The 24,802-nt window shown below is 35.0% G+C and overlaps 1 protein-coding gene across 2 annotated transcripts in view; it reads right to left on the bottom strand.

The window, feature by feature from the left end:
* ASCC3 (activating signal cointegrator 1 complex subunit 3) overlaps nt 1-17,122 on the bottom strand; it is a 367,201-nt gene extending 350,079 nt beyond the window's left edge. Inside the window, exons 1-3 of one of the 2 annotated variants that reach the window (XM_011956429.1) lie at nt 16,990-17,122; nt 13,893-14,043; nt 6,164-9,052 (exon numbers count right to left, since the gene is read on the bottom strand). In XM_011956429.1, the coding sequence (XP_011811819.1) occupies nt 8,958-9,052; nt 13,893-14,043; nt 16,990-17,079 (336 nt within the window). In that variant the 5' untranslated portion in view covers nt 17,080-17,122 and the 3' untranslated portion in view covers nt 6,164-8,957. Of the gene's footprint in view, nt 1-6,163; nt 9,053-13,892; nt 14,044-16,989 lie in introns of those variants that run through there. The other variant, XM_011956428.1, reaches the window with a different exon arrangement.
* Between the last annotated feature and the right edge of the window lie 7,680 nt (nt 17,123-24,802).

Here is a 24,802-nt window from a genome sequence, read left to right as displayed (position 1 = left end):
AAAAAAAAAAAAAAAAAAGGAAGAAAGAAAAGAAAAAAAAAAGGAAAGAAGGAAGGAAACATGACTCCAATATTATTATTCACAAATCTTCAACAGCTTACTATAGCTTGATCCAAGCTTCTACACTACCAGAAGCTGATCCCAGCATTTTATTTTCCAGTCTTATTAGGTATTATACATTTCCTGCTCCAGCCAAAAAGAATTTCTTAACCAAAAACCATGTTCTACCCCACTCTATGCCTATTTCTATATCATACTGAATCTTCTTCAAGGCCTCTGATTTTTCAAATTCTACCCATGTTTCAGAATACAGCTCAACCGCCTCTTTCAAGATGAGTACAACGTTGAATACATTGTAAATGGTATTGATGACAATACCACTGTAGTATTCCTCACTGTACTTAGCCCCAAATAGGTGGCTCCACAAAGATTAGTTGATTCAAACTAGACTCAGGCCTCACTGACACCAGGCTAGTATTTGTATACTACACCAAACTGCCTCAGTCACTTTTTACTTTGTCTGCTATTCAGTCATGTGTAGAAGATTAACAATTGATATGTAGGAAAATAAGCAATTTTACAACTTGTGTTTCCAATTTGTTCAAGTATGAAGTCTACTTTTACTGTTATAAATAATTTACACAATTATCTGACATACAATTATTCTTAGTATTTAAGAAAATATCTGAAAATCTTCTATAGTGTTTTTAAATTAATTCAATAGCCTTTATGCATTTATGTACATTTATTTATTCATTCTATACATTTTACTTATAACTTGTAAAACAGGTTTTGGATAATTTGGGGATTATAGTGTTTCTACAGATAATTTAAAAGGGTTGATACAACTGATTACTAAAGTCTGAGCAAAAATGGAATTCACATTTACAAACATCTACCATTTTAAATATATATTTTTTGTAAAGATAGTATTGTTATCACTTTATATCTTGGGATTTTTTTTAAAATAATAATTTACTAAAAACTTTCACATAATTATCTCACTTTGTCCTAACAAAAGTATCTCCATTTTATAGATGTTAAATGGAAACAGAATTTGAGTAATTAGGGAAAGATCAAATAGCTATTACGTTATTAAACAAGATTAACAGTAGTCTTCTAACTCCTAAACAAATTATTTCCCCTATGTCACACTGATTCCCTGTAAATTCCTAGAAAGTAGAACTTATTTCTAATTCATGTTTACAAAATAAATTTTAAAAATAAATAGGTCACCTTAAGAAATAAAATAGTTGAAGAATAGCCTTATTATGTAACGTAAAAGTGTATTTAACTTAAATATCCATTATTAGGTTACTGGTTGAATTCTGATACAGCCACATATTACATTCACTAAATATAATGTAGCAAATTTACGTATCTTGCCTTTAAAAAGTCCATTAAGAGTGGGTGAAAAAGTTATAAGCCCATGTTTGAAGAGAAAATAATTGTAGACTCATGGAAACATCAACAAAGATCAAAGGTTACTTTTTTGGAGTTTCAAATTTTTAATAACCATTAACTTAAAACTATAATTTCAAAAATCACAAATACTTAAAAATATTTAAACCTAGCTGGGTTGTGGTGTTTCATAAATGTTAATATTCTACCCTAATTACTAACTCTCCTTCTGCACAAGCTATGTGAAATGGACACGTGTTCATACCACAAAGCAGTATCTCAAGAGAGAATCTCTATATGCCTTACTGTTCTGGGAGTTCCACTAGCCAGCACTATTTGTTGACATGAATGGCTACACAACATAAATAATGACTATCGCAGTCTGAAAACAATGAACTTTTTCAGGGCACCAAAACATGAGATGGTAACGTCCACTTCCACCACCTTCCTGCAACCACACCTGCTTGTCTTTCCTAAGGGGCACCAACATGCTTTCCAGCACATTGTCGACTTGAGATGACGTGTTGGCGTAAGAGACCGGCTGTTAGCACGCTGCCCGGATGAGAGCGCGGATCAGATTGGAGCAGACTAAGGACTCCAGGTGCTGCAGCCGCAAAGGATGCATCACAACTTGCTCGTACAGCCCACTCAATGTTTTTTTTGGTGACTAAAATGCATGATAAGAGTTTGTAAAATGTAGACAACACATCTGACGAAAATGATGTAGTCAGTTGTCTAATTAGCCAAAGCTATCCAAGGCCCAACCTACCTTCAACAAAAATGTAATTGGCAGGGAAATACTAAGCGATTCTCCATGAGCAGGCTGAATCACCACCCAATAGGCCACATCGGAAGGGAGAGATGGGACGGCTTTGGACAACACTTGTGGTACACTTCTAAAGTAGAAAGGTGTTATAGTCATGTTCTTGTTTTCTGACACTAAATCCAAAATTGAACATGTTACATTAACTGTGAGAATCCTGTTCCAAAATAGCCTTTTGTTCACTTCTCTTTATATTCCATATGTAATTTAAGTAATAATACAAACGATTAGGTTTATGATCTTTGGTAAGTTAACATTTGCACCCAATTCTTAAAGCTTTTTCTATCTGCTTCATATCACTCACTATGTTCACCTTTCGAAGAGGAATCAGGATTTTAAGTTTAGATTTGGCCACAGATAAGTTGATAAACTAATCAACTGTCGAAAAGTTTATATAAAACTTAAGAACTCCAAACTTTTAAAGAAACTACTCTAGAAAACTACATACATGGGTATCTTTCTGTCCATAAAACACTGAATAACATAAGCTGTAAACCGGAAAACTGCCTCTGCCCACCTGGCACTTCAACTGTAACACATTTAAAAGGATGCACTTAGAAAGTCCCTACAATACTTTTATTAAGAAGAAATACTAATCCTACTTTGCAGTTATATTGAGAGGAAATGGGTTGTGAAATGCACAGTAAGCTACAAGGCACTTCCCAGAATTAAAAAAAAAAAAAAAAGTCAAAAGTGAAAGAGGCTTGCCAAAACTCACTATTAAGTAGCAGAGCATGATCAGAACTCAGCTTGGCTGGCTGACTGGTGCTCTTTTATTATAAATAATTTTCAAACTTAAAAAAAAAAAAACTTTACATAGAAACTAACCATATAAAACTATATATTTAGTTGTTACTATAAGATCATAATTTTTTAAAATCAAAGAGTTAAATGATGTTTACAATTGTCAGTCATCCTCAACACACTATTTACATCTGTTTTCTTTTGATTCAAAATATTAAGAATTAAATGGTTTTAAGTTGTCACTTTTTTCTGTAGCCTACTTTAATAGTTGGGGAATCTTGGGAAAAGGATGAATAGAAAATTTTAAAGATTGAAATAAAATATCAATCACTTGCATCCATAATTGATAAGTATTTTTTTATTTTTTTTGAGACAGAGTCTTGCTCTGTCACCCAGACTGAAGTGCAGTTTTGAGATGGAGTCTTGCTCTGTTACCCAGGCTGGAGTGCAGTGACGCAATCTCAGCTCCCTGCAACCTTCGCCTCCTGGGCTCAAGTGATTCTCCAATCTCAGCCTCCTGAGCAGCTGGGAGTACAGGCACACGCCACTATGCCTAGCTAATTTTTATATTTTTTTGTAGAGTCGTTTCACCATATGGCCCAGGCTGGTCTCAAACTCCTGAGTTCGGGTGATCCACATATCTCGGCCTCCCAAAGGGCTGGGATTACAGGCGTGAGCCACTGTACCCAGTCAATAAGTATTCAATTTAGAAGCTGTCAATAAATGAGTTCCTTGACCAGTTAAATCCTCAGAGATTCACTGATTTTTTCGAATCTGGTATTATGATGTTTTCTTTTACAAATATGTAAAATACAGGACCTTACCTACAACATTAGATACAACAAAGTACATTATTTAACAAAATACAAAAATGATTCAACTTCAATATAAAATATATCATGTCTCCATAATTTTTCCCTCTGTATATTCCTGTTCATTTCCAATTAGTGTAATGATTAAACAGTACAATATCTAAACTAGTCTCATGAATCTTGCTAATATTTTCCTCCTTTTTACAGAAAAACTCAGACACAGAGATTACAAAACATACTGATGCTACAAGAACAAGCCAGGTACTTCTTTTTTTTGAGGGGGAGAGTATTAAAACATCTTTCAAATGATCACAAAATTATCAAACTTTTGAGCTAACAGAGGTAGGCATTTTCCATGTGGCTTTTCGGGGAATAAAATGAACAATTTCTGTGATATAATTTTAAAATTGCCTAAGTAATGTAATTTAGTATAATAAGACTCATGTATTTTAGAGTATATAACTCTTTCTGTGCATGAAAGCACCTTTAGCAATACCTTGCATTACACAGGAAACGTATTCAAGAAATGTTCAATATAGTGATTTGAAGGAGTTACTTAAATGTTAAAATTATTACTACATTTACATAAAGACTGTTGCCTTTGAGATGAGCAAATAAAGGAAAGCAAACAAAGATATTTGTTAGAAAAAAAGAGTAGTAGTACAAAAGATTAAAATTAGTTCAAGGCATTTCCCTGTGTTTTAAAAACAGCCATTTAATTTTATGTACATTCATTACAAAATGTGAATACTCAACTTGCAACTTTAAGGCAGCAACCAGCCACTATATTACCTTTCCAGTAGTATAAAACCCTGCATCAAATTACAATGTAACTTCCCAGGCAACCAAACAGCTAACATAAAAGTCTGAATTAGATTTCATATAAAAGCTTCCTATAATAAAACCATCATTTTGAGCATCACTAAAGAAATTAAAACAAATCACATAGCTCACTGAGATTTTACTGCCATTTTAGACTTTTTTAACATCAAGGGAAAAACAAACAAAAAAGATTAAAGTATACACTTTAGCATTGCATCCATATATCAGATGCATAGTAATATTATACTCATAATACTATTTAAAAGTATCACTTTTAAAATGCCTCTACTAAGGAATGCAGTTTTAAATTTTCTTATATTTCAGGAATCATAATTTGTTAATGAAAAATAATCTACTAATAAACTAAAGCAATTTGTCAGAACTTTTATTTCTTTTTTGGAGACAGGGTCTGTCTGTCACCCAGTCTGGAGTGCAGAGGCATGATCTTGGCTCACTCCAGCCTCTACCTCCTGGACTCTGCCTCCTGGACTCAAGTTATCCTCCAAACTCAGCCTCCCGAGTAGCTGGGACTACAGACATGCGCTACCATGCCTGGCTAATTGTTTATGTATATTTTGTAGAGATGGGGTTTCACCATGTTGTCCAGGCTAGTCTCAAACTCCTGAGTTCAAGCGATCCACCCGCCTCGGCCTCCCAATTCTGGGATTACAGGCGTAAGCCACTGTACCCAGCCAGTATCCATTCTGTTTACAATTGTTTAGCTATATTCCCAGGTAATCTGAATTGCCTATTTACACAGCTGATACATTTGCAAAGTCCTCTTGATTTTTATAGTTATCCAGCTTTTTAAAAATTTCTCTTGTAAAATGGACATAAATATAACACCTCTGTCTTTGAAACATTCAAAACACAATATAATGCTGTCCAGTGTTACCTTCTGACTTGTTTCCTGACTTACCTAAGCAGTTTCCTGCCCTTTGAACCAGTAAATCACTGGACACATTACATCTGTCATAACATTTAAACCATAGAAGGAACTATTTGTTTACTAATGGTTATTAGCACATCTAAGTTATAATAAAATTATTCATTGACAGCCACTTATCAGATTAACCCTAGGCACTTTATACTACTACTTAACATCACAACAACTACAGAGGGTGAGAACTGTTATCATCATATTATAGAAAAGAGGTGTAGTGATTAACTAGCTACCCACTAGTAACTGACAGAACTGAATTTGTACCCACATATATTAACTGATACTTTGAAATTATCCCAAACTATAAAAAAGTTAGGAAACTGAAAAGCAAATAAAGACAGTACAAGAAATATAGTTGCATCAAGTACACAGATATAATGCCTAGATGTGGAGCAGATTATTTGGTGAATAAAAGGCAACAAATGTGAAAAGGCCAAATCATTAGCACAGACTTGAGCCCTACCATTATCAAGCTACATAGGTAACTTGTCAGATGAAACAAATTAACCCACTTGGTGTCTTTATCACTACAATAGGTTTTGATATTTGAGCTGAATATACTCCTAATACATATATTTATGGATGTATAAATATGTAACACAAATATAAAAATAGGCATGAGAATGAAAAACACCAATTTATTATATTTATGATACCGGTTAACCAGGGCCTGAGCATGGTACATAGGAGTTCTCACCATGATAGCCAAACCTCAAGCTAAATAAATACACAGCATGTTACTTATCAATCTGAAATATTTCATTTTTAATTTATGTAATATATAAAGCATAGTAATTCTTTTTATTGACTACAACAATATACAGTACACATACAGCTCAAAGAATTATCAAAAAAATGAACACACCTGTGTAATCTGGTTAACTACTTCAAGAATCAGAACATTATCAGCTCCCCAGAAACCTCCCTCACATTCACTCCTAGTCACTACCTCCTTCCTCAAGAGTACCCACTATCCTGACTTCTAAAACCAGAGACTGTCATGCCTAGTTTTCAATTTTATATTAATGGAATCATAATATGTATTGTATGGCTTCTTTTGTCAACATTATAAGATTCACTTACAATGTTATACATAGTTGTAATCTGTAATTGCTATAAGGCAGTCTACATACAACAACTTAAGCTTTTTAACAATGAACTGGGTTGTTTCTACATTAAGGCTATCACAAATAATGTTGCCATGAATGCACATATTTTTGATATACATGTATGTACAAGCATTTTTATTGGACATTGATGTTCTAAGATTTAAAATTTCACTTATCCAACCACAGTAGGTAATGGTAGACACTGTCAAACAGTTACGCAAAGTGGTTGTGCCAACTGTGAACTCTAGCAGCAGTGAACGAAAATTCCTGTTTCACATTCTTGATCCTAACAATAAGTACGTCAGTCTTTTTCATTTTAACCATTCTAATGGGCATGTAGTGCCATATCCTTAACTACCAATGAAGCTGAAGCCTTTTTCATGTTTACTGGCCAATTATCTCCTGTGCAGTCCTTGTTCAAAGCTCTTACTCATGTTTTTATAGGATTAGCTGTCCTTTCATTATTGATTTGTAGGAGCTCGTATTTAATCTGGATACAAGCTCTCTTTTTGGTTATATATCTTGAAGCTATATTCTCCCACTCTATGTTTTGCCTTTTTACTCTTAATAAATAGAAGGCATTAATTTTACTACAGTCCAACTTAATCATTCCCTTTGTACTTTTTGTTCTCTATTTGATAAATTTTGGCACATACCAAGATCCTGAAGACACTCTTTTACATCTTTTAGAAGATGTATTGTTTTGTGTGTCATGCTTAATTTTGTAGGCTGTTTAAAATTATTTTTAAAATAGATACTTTTTTTCATCTATGCAGTTGACCCAGCACCATATACTGAAAAAATAGCCTTGTCTCACTATTGTTTGGCCTTCATTATAAATCAAGTATACTTCTATCTGTAGGTTTGTTTCTGGGCTATATTCTGTCATACTAGTCTATTTGCCTATTCTTGGACCAACACCACACTGTCTACTTATCTTTATAATAAGTTTTAATATCTACTAGAATAAGTTTTCCCTCTTTATTTTTCACAGTTAACCAGGCTGCTCTTTGCCTTTGAATTTCCATATAACTTTCATATTACCTTGTCAATTTCCACACATACACACATACACACACACACACACACACACACACCCTCAAACATAAGACTGTGCTCAGGATAGCATTGAATCTATAGATCAATCTGCGTAAAAAATATATCATTAAAAGTGAGTCTTCCAATCCTTGGTATATCCCTCTGTTTATTTAGATTTTTTTAAATTCTCTCAGTAATATTAGTTTTCCATGAAGAAGTCTTGCTTACTTTTTGTAAAATGTATTCCTATTTGATGCTTTTATAAATATAAAATAAATTAAAATCTATAAAATTTAAGGTAAAATGTATTAAGTTACATAAAGATAAATGTAACTTTAATGTGCTTCTAGTAAGTAGAAATAAAATTGATTTTTATATTAACCTTGTTAAATTCATTTTCTACAGGTACAGTCATGTGAAAAATGGAAAGTTTTTTTTTTTTCTTCCAGTCTTTATGCCCTTACTTTTTCTTGCCATATTATGTTAGCAAGGATTTTTAATATGGTGAGAAACAGAAGTGGTAACAGGCATTTGTGACTAATTCCATACCTCAGGGAAGCTTCTAACTTTGTACTATTAAGTATGTTTGTTCTAAGTGTTTTATAGCTACTGCTTATCAGATTAACAAAATCTCCTTCTGTTCCTACTTTGTTGAGAATTTTTATCATAAGTAATGTTAGATATTCATAAAATGCTTTTTCTCTACTGAATAATCACGTAATTTTTAAACCTTTATTACTTTACAGCAAATCACCCTATCTTCTCATATTTATTAATCCACTCATTGTGTGTAATCCAACATTTGATCACACACACATCATGTGTATTTCTTTTGCTGACACATTTGACAGTACATTTTAATCTTCATGAGATTTCACTATATATACTACGGTATGCTTCTCCTGAGATTTAGGATATCCTCTTACATAGCCACAACATTATTACACCTGAGATCTAATATTACCTAATGACATCCAGCCTATATTCAGATTTCTCCAATGGCCCCAAAAATATGTAATTTTTTTCTGATTCAAGAGTCAATCAAGGATCATACATTACATTTTGATTGTTATATGCCTTTAACCTCTTTTTATCTACAATAGTACTCTCATACCTTTCTAGATGACATTATGACATTCTCCATTAAAGCCATCATAGTATATAGATTTCTTTGTAGCTAAGGTTTTTAATTACAGATTAAATTCATTTAATAGTCAAATATTCAGATTTTCTATTTCCTCTTTTGTCCATTTTAGTCATTTTTGTCATCTTAGTCCTCTGAATCTGTCAGAAGCTCTGCTCATCTTCTCATCCTTCTCTTTTCCATCCAGCCTCCTCTTCTGGAATGGACAATTCACTTCTAGGAAAAAGTAGCCCAAATGCCAGGATCACATTTTCTGGGTTAGTTTCTGCTTCCACATCTTGGCCCCAAAAATCTTCACTGCCCTGGTAACTTCTCTAATACAGTCAAACAAACTTTGTATTTTGCAGTTTTTCTAGGTATTCTCTGTAGAGGGTTGTTCCACATTACCCTGTCTGCCACTTTGTGGGAAGCAAAACTCTTTGAACTATTTTGCAATCGGCAATTTTCAAAATAACTGTCACAAACACTGCTATACCCCTTTAACAGGCCTTTATAATTCTAAATGTCTACTATTATGTCCGTAGACAAAATTGCAGGTTCTGCTAATATCTTTTTACACTTCCTATTCCAGTCATTGCTTTATAAATGGCTTTCCACCCTAGATTTTGATTCCTCATTTTTTAACAGCAAAATCTTACTTCCTTGATAACTCACAAACTACAATGGATTTACAAATGCCCTAAACCACACTTTATAAGCCACTCCTGTCCAACCTACTTTTTGATTCATACTTTTCTTAAAGATGAAGTTATTAAAGGTAAGATGCATAAAAAGTCAAAACTCATACAAATAGGGACTTATAAATTAGAAAAAGCAAAACAAATAGGTCTTTGTAAGACAAAATAAGTTGAATAGTGAAATAAACTAGTTCAGTTCTGGCTGAGTCTTGATTTGTATCCATACTACAGCAAAATCATTAGATCAATGCACTCTGGGACAAGTTCAAACATTCTGTTCTGGCTCTTTTAAGAGATATTCAGTTAGACAGTTAAGAGAGTTGATTACGGAATGGTAGGGTCTTTCTCCCCACTTGTCCACTACTCTTGGCCCCCATCTTAGTTTCTGTCTACACTGTGCAAATCTTACTAGCCTCATGAAATAATTTAAATTCTTAAGTAACAGATGTATGCCTAATACATAATGCATTTTGATTACTAGTTTCAATCTTGACTTATTTTAAAAAATGTTTACACTTACAGCACATAAAATACACTGAAAAAGTTTCATTGACAACAGAATATAGACTATATTCTTCAACATTCAAGAAGGAGACAGCTATGCCTACAATGAGTATTTAAATACACTAAAATTAAGGACGAAGAATACTATTTTTAAATAATTTATATATTTTCTCCATAAAACTAAATTTTATTATTAAAATAATCTTAAGGGAAGAATCAAACTGTAAAAAGGTATGGGAATATACACATGTAAATTGTGGGCTTGGGAGTGATAGGAGGAATACTTAAAAATAACAAAAAAGAGAGAAACTGCCACTTGTAAGACATCATCAGCATTACAGGTAGTGAAGACCACCGAGAACTTTGAGTTGGATTCTCAATACTTCATTTGTTTATTGAACATCTACTGGATCCCTTGCAGCATATTAGGCAATGGAGTAGAAAGATGCTGTGACTCCTGTAATATCTGTTTCATTAAAGCATTCACAGTCTATCAGAGACTTCACCACTGTGAAGGGAGAAGACAGGAAAATAATTATGAAACAACAAGTACTCTAAAAAAGTATGTATAATAGAATGGGGAAAGTTATTTTAACACATAAAAGAGAGAGGAAAAGCATTATGTACTGTTCAGGAAATTCAGACAGTAAACACTGCATATGTTGGCATAAAGGTTGCATGTGATCCAATGGCAAAGAGATAAAAAAGTAAATCGTGTCAACTCATAAAGGAGTTTTATGTATCATTCTAAAGAATCTCATCTAAAAGCTAAGCTGGGAATAAAAATGAGCTTTGCCTTTGACAAAGATCAGTCTAGTGACAGTGAAGAAGGTGGATGAGAAAGGAAGGCTAACGCAAATGATTACTGAAGTAGTTCAGACATGTGGTGGTAAAAGGCTGAAATGGGGCAATGGTAAATATACAGAGTAAATTTAAGAAGAGTTGAAACGTAGACTTACTAGGACATGACCTCTAACTACAAGGAAAGAAAAGGTAAAAATCTAGGATTTCTATCATATTCCTATTTCAGAATTTAGATCTAGGCCTGCTTTCAAGACATACAAACCACAGGATTTACTTAACTTTAATGGGCCCTGTTTGTTTCTTCACATACAAAATGAAGGCATTAGACAAGATGTCCTCTGATATTTCCTCCAGCGTAACGTCAATTGTCCAGATTAAACAATATGCATAGCCTTGTCTCATAATATCATATTCAAGTGAAATATTTTTTCTTTATTCTCTTGCTTAACCTTTTTAATACAATTATACCAAAATTATCTATGCTAGAAGATAAATATAAGAGAAATGACAGGGACATTTTCCACATGAGACTAATCCTTTCAAAGCTGGTAGCTTTAATTACATTTCCAGTATCAGCATTTTCATCCAGAAGGGAAGTTTCACTAAAGCTAATAGTTATTTAACTTAAGCATAGCATTTAAAAATGGGTATAATACATTTAGAATTTGCCTACATCCAACTTAAGATTTTATTTGTCTGATAAATATTATTTTGAGACATTAATCTCAAAATAATCCATTAAACACACAGGCCAGGTGATCAGTCCCTAAGTATGAATCAGGTATTTACTTCACCACAGGTACAATCCCCAGAATTATATTTAATGACTGGTATTTAAAACAATGTTTTCTAACTTGTGGCCAGACATATCTGGAGAAAGCAATCTAAAGGGTTTTCATTTTTTAAATCTTAAATTCCACATCATTTAGGTAAAGAAATAACTTACTCATGGTACTGAATAAGCTCAATACATCATTACATTTTTGCTCAGTATTCTGAGGCATTTTTATAATAGAACTAAAGAAGAGGAAGGACACTCTGTATAGTTTTTGAAAAGTACTTTAGTCAGATTCTGGTGGCCTCAACATCTTACAAATGAAGATGTGATGAAGACCAGGAGGGTTAAGACCCTAGTCAAGGTGATGTGGAAGACTGCATTTTCGCCACTATTTTTCAAACAACCTGCCTCTGTATTCTTAAAATATAAAGTCTAAATCTATGCCAAATGCTATTATAAATCTCATCAAAGTGTGCTATATTGCCCCTAGGCTTAAGCAAACTCAATTTTTACTAATGTCCTTGAACTTCTAAAAATCTAACTGCACAACCATGAGACATTTTATACTTTCAGAACTTAAAACAATGAGGACATTCAATTAAATATCATACTAGGTTACAGACCAATGATATTTAAATGACATATTTTTAAAAGTTAACATATTTGAAAAAAAAATGTATAGATTTGATGACCATAAGAAAGTTTTCAAGTCTATGAGATGTAACAGAAACACAATCCAGAGCTGGTATATGGAATAAAATTGCCAACCAGCAAGCATATGGTAAGGTAAAGATCCAAATTCTCTCTCCACCAAGGAATCACCTGAGAACATTTTTTTCATTTATTTAAGAAATGAATTTTTATTAAGACCCTAAAATATCCTGGGTTCTAGTATAAGCACTGGAGATGGAGAGTTTAACAAGAAGAATAAGATCCTATTCTCATGAAACTTACATCAGAGTGACAATAAACAAGTAAAATGTCAGATAATGATACATATTATGGAGAAAATGTTATGAATGGTTATAAGATAAAGAGTGATTGGGTAACAACTTATTGGCGTGAAGACCTCATTAAGGAAGTAATTTTTTAGCTGAGTTTAAAATGACAAAAAGGGATCTACCATCATTAAAATTAGAACAGAGAATTCCCAACACAGAGAGCAGCATGTGCGAAGACCCAAATCAGGTACTAGCTTGGTAGGTTTGAGGAAGCTGAAGACAGACATGTGTTTGACACAGTAATGAAGGCAAGAATGAAGTGAGGTCAGAGAGAGGGGGGGAGACCAGATCATGTACGATCAGAATAGGAGTCTGGACATTTTATAGTTATAAACTTGCTAAATTTGGAAAATCTAGAACTATAGTAGTATTAATTATGCTTTTTAGTTATCAGAATTTGGAATATGATGAATTCCAATGTACAAACACAGGAGTTTTTCCAGTCATTTGTTTCATTTAGTTTGATTTTTAACCTTGGGAACGTAACCTGAGTTAGTATACAATATTATAATTTCAAATTACATTTTCCTTCAAATATAATCAATTGATAAGAATATTAGTCTGGGAAGGGAAGTGAAGCAGTCAAAGTATAGTTTAAGTGCTGTTATTCACTGTGTACTAGGTGGGCATCTATAATAAGAAACTGAGCTACACAGCTTTTAAGCTGCCTTAGAGCTACATTAAAATTTTAATTTACTTTATCCTTATTTTAATCAAGATAGTGGTTTTCAAACCCTGAATTCCTACAAATCCTTCATGCTTGATAGTATTATAATTACTAATTTACTTCTGCCTATCCCCAGCCTGTCACTCTCTATCCTAAGCTCGTTGATAGATAAGGACTGTCTTTTTTTTTCTGTTCGAGACAGGGTCTCACTCGAGTTGCCCAGATTGAAGTGCAGTGGCGCGATCTTGGCTTACCACAGCCTCAACCTCCCAGGCTCAGGTAATTTTCCCACATCAGCCTCCAGAGTTGCTGGGACTACAAGTGCGCACCACCACACCCAGCTAGTTTATTTTATTTGTATTTTTTGTAGAGACAGGGTTTTGCCATGTTGCCCAGGCTGGTCTCAGACTCCTGAACTCAAGTAATATGCCTGCCTCGACCTCCCAAGGTGCTGGGGTTACACGCATGAGCCAATGCGCCCGGCCAGGATTGTCTTTCATAATTATGAATACTTACGCCAGGAAATTTTAGCTTTCCTTTATATAGTATGCTGTTTACAAGGAGTCTGTTTTTGAACCTTACTGGTTCTCTTTAAAAAAAAAAAAAAGAAAAAAGAAAACTATACCTATCTGTTTTGCAGCATGTAATATATCTTTTAAGTCTTCATTTATACTTCGCATTTTACTCTTCTCCAGTTTTTCATCCAAAAATTTTATTATCTTCTTCCATGTCAGGCCCAAATCTAAAACTTGTTCATGAAGTTTAGATCGTTTTATCTGAAAGAAGAGATCATAATGTAGAAAAATACTGCTTAAAGTTTTTCTCAACTCCAACACTGATTACATATATTTTGCATTACATTATACAACTTGGTACTACCCACAAGAATTCAAAGTTGTATCTATTCACATCCAAACTGACTACTCACAAAACAATTTTCCTTAAATGGGTTTTCATAGATTCTTATTTGTTTAAAATATATGTTTAATAAAAGCTTCTTTTTATAATTTTAATTACACTGCAAACTCACAAAATCATTTCATACAGCAAAGTAAAAAGTTCAACATTCAGATAATATTATTATTATTGTTATTGATAACATCACACATCTTGCCATTTTTCTAATTGCTGGTTTTTCATACAGCTTAGACTATACTGTATATAAATCAGAGCTTTATGTCATGCTTTTTAATGAAACGCATTTATAGAAAATTAGACTCCCATGATAGGGTCAAATATATTCAAGTCAGCATTACTTTCTTAACCATGATCCTAGACCAGGTGAGGCATTTGGAAGATTCTTTTCTATACACACTCTTTTCTATTAGGTGACTTAAACAAGAGAAATTTATTTTCTCACAGTTCTGGAGCTACAAGTTCAAGATCAAGGTGTTGGCAGGTTTGGGTTCTTCTGAGGCTTTTGTATATTTGAGACTACAGATCTTTCCATTCTCAAGAACTGACCACAGAACACAATAGAAATTTTATTTCAGACCTCTGGCTTTGATCCACAGAGAAAACTCATGAAGCTTTCAAACCAAATGAAAAAGTAGTGGGTCAGGTAGAAAACAATAATTTTACTACTGGTTAGAATGATGAAAATGCATAATTCACCATTACTTCCCTGCCTCCATTTTTTAATTTCAAATGAGACTAGTCATTCTGAGTTTAGAGAGAGGAGAATGGGCAAAGGTAGAGATGAAATAAGATTGGCCATAAAATGAATTAAGTTGTTACAATGGAGTCATGAGCACATTAAGGTTTATCTTATTTGTCTCTTTACTTTTGTATACATTGAACAGCTTCTGACATAAAAAGTTATATTAAAATGAAGTTCATCATTACTGTGTCAAACATATGTCTGTCTTCAACTTCCTCAAACCTACCAAGCTAGTACCTGATTTGGGTCTTTGCACATGCTGCTTTCTGTGTTGGGAATACTCTGTTCTAATCTTTCCTTTGTTTGTTTGTTTGTTTTGAGACGGAGTCTTGCTCTGTCGCCCGGGCTGGAGTGCAGTGGCCAGATCTCAGCTCACTGCAAGCTCCGCCTCCCGGGTTTACGCCATTCTCCTGCCTCAGCCTCCAGAGTAGCTGGGACTACAGGCGCCCACCACCTCGCCCGGCTAGTTTTTTGTATTTTTAGTAAAGACGGGGTTTCACCGTGTTAGCCAGGATGGTCTCGATCTCCTGACCTCGTGATCCGCCCGTCTCGGCCTCCCAAAGTGCTGGGATTACAGGCTTGAGCCACCACGCCCGGCCTCTCTGTTCTAATCGTAATGACGGTAGATCCCTTTTTGTCATTTTAAACTCAGCTAAAAAATTACTTCCTTAATGAGGTCTTCATGCCAATAAGTTGTTACCCACTCTTTATCTTATAACCATTCATAACATTTTCTCCATAACATGTATCATTATCTGATTAAGTTAAAATAAAGCCATTAGGATGGGACTTAATTATCTGATAGATCTTGTATCTAGATATGCTTGTGCAGAGGACAAATCATGTGAGGACACAGCAGGGAGGCTGCCTTAACTGCAAGCCACACAAAGAAGCCTCAGAAGAAACCAAGTCTGCCAACACCTTGATCTTGGACTTCTAGCTCCAGAACTATGAGAAAATAAATCTTTGTTGTTTAAGCCACCTAATTTGTTATTCCTAATTTTGTTATCAACTGATTTTGTAACACCTAATTTTGTTATTCTGTGCAAACTAATATACCACATTCAGAGACATTTCTAAGAATCTTTCCTTTAAGTATCTTATAAGTACATGTCTAGAATTTTCTGGAAGTCTTGATAACATATACTTTTAATTTTTCCATAATATTAAACTTGTAACTACATATGTAATTTATTTTATACCTTTATAAGACTCATATAAGTTTATACATCAGAAGAAATTACTTGCTAAACCTCTAAAATGCCCTAATTTGCGATTCAGAAAATGTAGTCATGGAACCTATACAGGAAAGAGACTGAAGAAGTTCCTTCGATAAAACAAAAATGATCTTCCAAAGTAATAATTGCCCATTTCTGACCTAGTGAGATCTACCTATATTTGTAGGAAGGGTAACATTAGCATTATTTATTATAAAATTAACTCATATAAGGAAATTTTCCATACCATAATTACTAAAGCAGGGGTCAGTCTTTAAATGTCAAAGCAGTCCATGTACATTTAATTTTTGTTTCTTACTAAAATGTATTTCTGAAGTTTTAGTCATAAAGTAGCTTTTAAATTAACAATGTTTCTTAAGTTTTAAATGCCTTTCTTACCAGTTATAATGACAAGTCATTATATGAGATCAACCTCTGAGTTCAAGAGATCAATATTCATATTTCTGATAAGGTACAGACACTGCTTTTGTTCATTTGATAAGAATTTTACCAGAGACCTAAAAACTTACTCAGATAATCCAGAGGTAAATTACAGGATTAAGCTACAAACATAACTGTAGTAGGGAGCTGAACAAAAGAAAAATTAACAAAGGATTCAATTATCATAGTTCTGATTATTCCCCCTGACAATATGGTTTTAGGTGCTAAACGTAAGTATTCCCATAGGAAACAGCAGCATACACATTCTCCATCTTTGTCTTACACCAAACAAGATAAAACTTCCATGTTAAACACGTAGAATAGAGAAATTCTAAAGAATGTCAAATAGTTGTCCATAGTCTATTTATAATAATGTTCAACATTTCTACCTTTAACAAATCTACCTTTAAGTCAGCCACTTCTTCATTATAATTATCCTGCTTGGTGACATTTGAAAAGGAACGCAAGGCTCCTGTGAGACGAGGTAAAGCCATCTATTATTCAATCAGTGATCCATACAAGAAGAAACCTGAAACTGAAATGAAACAAGATGATATTTATCCGTTCGGAAGAGGTGGCAGAGGTAATCAAACTCAACAAATTAGCCTGTACCAGAAAAAAAAAGAAAAAAAAGTTAAAAAGCAATTGTAATCAACGTTGAAAAATTCTCCTGACATATTTTCTATCCGTGAAGTTTTTTTGTTTGTTTTTATAAAGCATTAGCTGTGGTTGCAGAAAGGAAAAAGAAACAAACATTTCCTCAAAACTGGGTTCTGTAGATTCCTAAGTACAGGCCTCAAATACTATATTACTACTGCCAATAATATTGAAAGAGATGAAACCACTTATTCATCTTTTTCCCTAATTTTGTTTTATACTCACTGATTTCAAATTACACCACTTCCCAGTGGTTTCCTCTGCTTGGAATGGTTTCCCTTGATGTTGCTATAGCTGGCTTCACACTGAACTCCTGGCTTAAAAGATGCCTCCTAAGATGGAGCCTTTCCTGACCACCCCATCTAAAACAGGTGACTCAGTCACTGTCTATCAAAGCCCAAAATTTTAATTCTTTTTATAGCATTAAGTAATATTTGACACTTTCTTGTTTATTTACTAATGCATGTGTTGTTTCACCCCACAAAAAGTAAGCTTCATGACAGAAAGACCTCTTAATTTTACTAATCTCCCCAGCAAATAGAAAACAGAACCAGAATATTTTTGGTACTCAATAATTATCTGTTAATGAATAAATGGAAGACAAATGAAGAAAAGGCAAAAATGGTAACAGACTCAACAACAAGCCAGAAAAGAAAACAGCTGATGAGGGGGAAGAACATACAGGGAAAGAGAGAATTCAGATGGCCTGGTCTAATCTCCTCCTTAACAGGATGATGACTAAACAATTTCTAGGCAAAAAGATTAATAATATTTACTATTAGGAGAGTCGTGATCTATGAAAGACTCTTGGAGGACTGTACTAGTTTAAGATTGCTTATTATAACACAACTACTATCTACAGATTTATAAGGCATGGCTCCCTGAAGAATGTCACATAAGCTATTAAGTCTTTAAAACATCCCAGCTAGGAAAGATTTTGCCCCACATGGGACATCTGGCAATATTTTAGATATTTTGGTTGTCACAACTATCAGGCAGGTGGAAGGGGACTATTGGGTTCTAGTGGATAGAGGCCAATGATGCTACTAAACATACAATACAGAGGACAGTTCCCCAACAACTAAGAATTATCTACGCCAAAATGTCCACTGTGGGAAGGAAAGAACTGGGAAAGGGAAGACAGAATGTCTCAGACTATTCTCTGCTCCTGCTATTCCTCTTGATTACTGTATTCCTGAAGTTATCAAAAAGGGTAATACTTGGAAAAATCTCCGACCTATATATTAGAATAATCAGATACAAAATACTTATCTATAACAACTATAATAGAATTTTTTAAATAATGAATTATAAAATACAAGTAGGATGATCTGAAAATGTAACTTTTAGAAATAAAAATATATACTTGTTAAATTTTAAAACAATCAACAGATGGGTTAAACAATAGCTAAAAATAAAAGTCACAACCTGGAAGAGACTTGAAGAAATAACCCATGCATGCTGTCACAAACAGACTAAGTACAAATAATGCAGGATAAATAAAAACAAATGGAAATATGTCAATAATCATAATAAATACAAATTAAACTTACCTCTCAAAAGACTGACAGGATGAATTGCAAAACAACAAAGAAGTAAAACACTAGGGCTACACCGAAAACATAGGAAAGGAAAGGCTGAAAGTTAAGGGATAGGGTAAGATCTTCCTGCAAATAACCAAACACAGCTGGTGGCTATATCAAAAATATCAGATCAGACAAAATTGGCTTCAAAACAACAGGTGTTCGGGAGGAATTATAATAAAAACTCTCTACATAATAAGATAAAGCTCACTAAGAAGACTTAAAAGTTCTGAATTTGTATGCACTGCTAGGATAGTCTCAAAATAAAACAAATAGACCTCAAGGAGAAAGTGACAAGTCAAACATCAAAGTAAAAGTTTAAAGACCTCAATTATTGACAAGTCAAGCCAACCTTCCCTCCAAAATAAAAAATCAATAAAGATATAGAGAACCTGAAGAGTACAATTACTAAGTCTGATTTAATGAACAAATACCGAAACCTGAACTTGATTTTTAAAAATGTATATTCTTCTGAAGTACACTTGAACAGTTTCAAAAATCGTCTATGTATACTCAGCCATAAAGCAAGTCTCAACCAATTACAAAGAATAAGTGTCATACAAGTCAGAAGTTACTAAACTTTTATGCAAAAAAGAGAGTAGTAAAAAATTTAGGTTTAGGCCGGGTGTGGTGGCTCATGCCTAATCCCCCCACTTTGGGATGCCGAGGTGGGCAGATCAGCTGAGGTCAGGAGTTTAAGACTAACCTGGCCAACATGGCAAAACCCCATCTCTATAAAAATACAAAAATTAGTCAGGTGTGGTGGCAGGCGCCTGTAATCCCAGCTACTCAGGAGGCTGACACATGAGAATCGCTTGAACCTGGGAGGCAGAGGTAGCAGAGAGCCGAGATGCCGCCAGTGCACTCCAGCCAGGGTGACAGAGTGAGAATACATCTCAAAAAAACAAACAAACAAAAAATTAGGTTTAGCAAGCCACATGCAGTCTCTGCCATATATTCTCTCCTTTTTTAAAAAATGACACTTTAGAAGTGTAAAACCCATTCTGGGGCTCAGGGTGACCAAATCTGTTTACTGATCCCTGAGAAGAGGTCACATTCTTTGAGCAAAATAGTTAAGATTACAAATCAAAAACAAAAAAATGAGGTATTAAAAACAAACATGATTGCACTACAGATCAGTAAAGAACTGGTATGAGGACAGCTGGGAAAAAAACAGTTGGACTCTACATCACACTGGAAAATTTTAAACAGAGAAGTCAAATGATACAACTTACAAATAAACTTCCAAGTTAGCTGACTTCAGATTTCAACTACCTGCTAGGAGTGAATTCAGAAGAGCATGGAAATAAGATGATTCAGGGAATCACATCTGGATTTTTCTCACACTAGATAACATACTTCCTGGAGCATGTGGAAGAAAAAAATGAAAGCAAGAGTCAGTGGACAGTACAGAGCAGAGATTCTCAAACTTTATTATACAGTGAAACTACCTGGAGGGCTTCTTGAAAAACAAACTCGCTGAGCCCTACCACCTTACTCCCTTCACCCCAATATTCCAATTCAGCAGATCAGATGGCACTGAGATGAGGTTTGAGAATTTACATTTCCAACAAGTTTGCAGATGATGCAGCAGGTCAAGGATCATAGTTGAGAACCACTGTCTTAGAGATGATGTCTTTTATTCTTTTTTTTTTTTTTCTTTTGAGACGGAGTCTCACTTTGTCGCCAAGGCTGGAGTGAAGTGGCGTGATCTCGGCTCACTGCAACCTCCACCTCCCAGATTCAAGCAATTCTCCCGCCTCAGCCTCCCGAGTAGCTGGGATTACAGGCGTGCGCTACCACGCCTGGCTAAATTCGGTATTTTTAGCAGAGATGGGGCTTCCATATTGGTCAGGCTGGCTTCAAATTCCTGACCTCGTGATCCACCTGCCTCGACCTCCTAAAGTGCTGGGATTACAGGTGTGAGCCACCGTGCCCAGCCAATGTCTTTTATTCTTAAATCACCGTTTAATTTTGTTTCAAGCCAATAATGGCCAAGGAAGAAATTCATCTATTAAGAAATCCAGCCAGGAAATCAAGCCGGGTGGATCGCTTGAGGCCAGGAGTTTGAGACCAGCCTGGTTAACATAGTGAGACCTCCAACTCTGCAAAAAAAATTTTAAAAGCCAGGCAAGTGGCATGCCCCTGTAGTCCCAGCTACTCAGGAGGCTGAGGTGGGAGAACTGCTTGAGCCTGGAAGGTCACGGCTGCTGTGAGCCATGATTGTGCCACCGCACTCAGCCTGCGTGACACAAATCCATGGCCTGAATTCAGTGCATAGCCTGGTTCCTACCAGCCTTTCTCAACTGGGGTCTATAAGAGAATACAAGACTTGACTTTTTCTCAGTTCTCCCAAGAATTGTACAGAGTATGTATAGAGAGGAAGTAAGGTATACAATGGATGCCAAAGCATTGGGGTTTTAATTTTCTACCCACACTGAGACACTGCAAAAATGTATTCAAGATGACTAAATTTAGTCAAGTCTTTAAAGAAAGGCCCTGATAGTAAACTAAACATACTCTGCCTCAGAACCTACCTTTTACCACACAAGTTAGTGCTTTCAAAATGTAGCATTAAAACAAGAAACATGATGTATTAATACTGTGCCTCAGGCATGATATTACAAATTAATGGGGTACTTGGGACCACTACTTTCACCATTTTTATATACATCACAGTAATGTCCTGAATCCTCTGTGCCTTTCTTTTTTTAAAAAAAGTAGAAAGCAGGACTTCATTTTTATTCTAACTCACAAACCTAGCAAATACTAACAAGATAATACACTCAACTTCTAAGAAGAGATCTAATATTAGGATTCTGTAATGAGGTCACATTGTTACAAACTACAGTAACTGAAAACTTTAAAGCTCCCTGAGATCTGAGTAGAAAAACAAAGGGGGGATCATGGCAGACAGAAGGCAGGACTAGACTGCAGCTCCCACTCTTGACAGAGCAGTGTGTGGAGTCTTGCATCGTAAACTCTTGCTCCAGAGCGACAGCAGGAATAAATCAGGAAATCCAAGAGAACCCACAGACCTTCTGAAGGAAGCAAATTGCTCCTGCAGGACCCAGGATACACTCCAAATACTGTGCTGGCATCCATGACTGAGACCCATAGATGGTTTACATCACAGAACTCTGTGCAGACAACCCCCAGTACCAGCCCAAAGCCTGGTAGACCTGCTAAGTGGCTAAATCCAGAAGAGAGATAACAATCATTACAGCTTGGCTCTCAGGAAGCCACATCCCTAGGAAAAGGGGGACAATACTACATCAAGGAAACACCCCATGGGACAAAATAATCTGAACAACAGCCTTGAGTCCTATACTTTCCCTCTGATAGACCCTACCCAAATGAGAAGAACCAGAAAACTAACACCGGTAATATGACAAAACATGGTTCTTTAACAGTCCCCCCCAAAAAAATCACACTAGCTCACCAACAATGGATCCAAACCAAGAAGAAATCCCTGATTTACCTGAAAAAGAATTCAGAAGGTGAGTTATTAAGCTAATCAAGGAGGCACCAGAGAAAGGCAAAGCCCAATTTATAGGAAAAAAAAAAAAAAAAACAAGAAATGAAGGGAGAAATCTTCAGTGACACAGACAGCATAAATAAAAAACAAAGCTTCAGGAAACAATGAACACATTTATAGAAATGCAAAATGCTCTGGAAAGTCTCAGCAATAGAACTGAACACACAGATCTTCAGCGTTCAAAGACAATTAACCCAATACAACAAAGGCAAATAAAAAAAATAAGAAAATATGAACAAAGCCCCGAAAAGGTCTGGGATTACATTAAATTACGAAACCTAAGAATAATTAGCGTTCCTGAGGAAGAAGAAAAATCTAAAAGTTTGGAAAACATATTTGGGGGAATAATTGAAGAAAATTTCCCCAGCCTTGCTAGAGACCTAGACATCCAAATACAAGAAGCTCAAAGAACACCTGGGAAATTCATCACAAAAAGATCATCGCCTAGGCACACTGTCATCAGGTTATCTAAAGTTAAGATGAAGGAAAGAATCTTATGAGCTGTGAGGCAAAAGCACCAGGTAACCTATAAAGGAAAACCTATCACGTTAACGGCAGATTTCTCGGCAGAAACCCTACAAGCTAGAAGGGACTGGAGCTCTATCTTCAGCCTCCTTAAACAAAACAATTATCAGCCAAGAATTTTGTATCCAGCAAAACTAAGCTTCATAAATGAAGGGAAGGTACAGTCTTTTTCAAGCAAAGAAATGCTGAGAACTTGCCACTACCAAGCCAGCACTACAAAAACTGCTAAAAAGAGCTCTAAATCTTGACACAAATCCTGGAAACACATCAAATAAAGCTCCCTGAGATCTTATCAAAATAATCAGCATGAATTATGCTTGTCAAGGGAATGAAGCAAAGCACATTACCAGATTTGCTATTTTTATTTGATGTGTTTTCTTCCCGAGGTTGAATGACCAACACTAAAAATGTAACAGTTCATTAGCTGATTGTTACCTATAAATCATTCATACACAAATATTTGAGTTTCTCCTATCTACTAGGATCTAGGCTAGGCACTGGATGTTAATAACGTTTACAGTTCCTCAAAACACATTGTATTTTGTACCAGGAAAAAGATTCCCTTTAAGTTGTGTTTGAAATGTATAAAGGTTAAATTTAGAAAACAAATTTTAAATCTTATGTTATTCATTTACTCAGCAAATATGTATAGATCACCCACCATATATTAGATATTTTATGAGGCTCTAGAGATTAAAAAAAGAAAAACATTTTGATATGATTGCACTTGCCCTCAATGATGAGTTTACAGTATGGTTGGGAAGAAAGAAAAATAGTTGCAATAATTATGCAGCTATAACTGTAGGAAGACAGGGAAGGAGCATCTAAAGGGGTAGGAGGGCACTAGATATAAAGGAAGGAAGCTGAGCTTGAGCTGAGACTTAAAGGACCTAGACAAGGTTATTACAAGGGGTAAACTATGAGGGGGAAAGCCAAAATAAGACTCAGTTACTTTTAAAATCCCTACAGAATGTGCATTTAGAAACTGATGAAATAAGACCTAAAGATGTAAGCAGAGACTAAACAACATGTCTCAAATTAAGCACTTTTCATTCTGATAATCAGAATCACTGAAAAAATATTAACATGTTATAGAAAAATTACTCAGATTTGCATGTGGTGAACTGTCAAGGTGGGGTCAAACAGGACACAGACAAACCAGCTGGAAAGTTTTTCAATAAACCAAGTGAAAGATAAAGAGGATAGAATTAAGCCAGGGAAACACATAAAAGGATGGATTTAGGAGATCAGTATACTTGGAAGACAGAATCAATGTGGAATAGGATTTAAAAGAGGAGAAAGCAGCAGGACACTCAAATTTCTGGCTTAGGAAATGTTGAAGAGTGGAGGACTCTATATGTATAGAGGGCATCAGGAAGAGGAATGATAATTCTGTTTTGGAAAACTTTAATTATGGGCTATCAAGTGGGATATATGGTTTTGGATTTCCTATCAGAGGTCTGGGCTGGAAATCTAGAATTTCATGTTATCACTTCATCACAGTTAAAACCATGGATGAACATAATATTTGTTTAAGTCAAATATACATAAGCCCATGGACCCTCTTCCTAAGAAAACAGACATACATACATATAAACAACATTTTGTACTCCATTTCAAAAGCTGCATGAATGCCCATTAATGCACTCTACTCCTAAAGGCCTCTTGGAAGTAGACAGTAGAGAATTAAGAACAGAGTTCTAAGAAAGTGATCCACAAATTGGTTGTCATATGGAAAGAGTGATATGACAAGAGAAAAGAAAGTTTCAAATGACATGATACAGTCCACTGTACGCAGCAACTCTGAGGTCCCAGATGACTAGCACACCTACTTTCTGTCCGGAGCCGTGAGGCCCGGAAATTGCCGCGGCTTCTGTTGCTTAAGCTCCATATCATCAGAGACAAGATGGCGTA

Source organism: Colobus angolensis, unplaced genomic scaffold (assembly GCF_000951035.1).
Source record: "Colobus angolensis palliatus isolate OR3802 unplaced genomic scaffold, Cang.pa_1.0 Scaffold418, whole genome shotgun sequence".
Taxonomy (NCBI): Eukaryota; Metazoa; Chordata; class Mammalia; order Primates; family Cercopithecidae; genus Colobus; species Colobus angolensis.
Note: the sequence above shows the minus strand (reverse complement) of the source record. Positions and strands in the feature narration are given on the sequence as shown.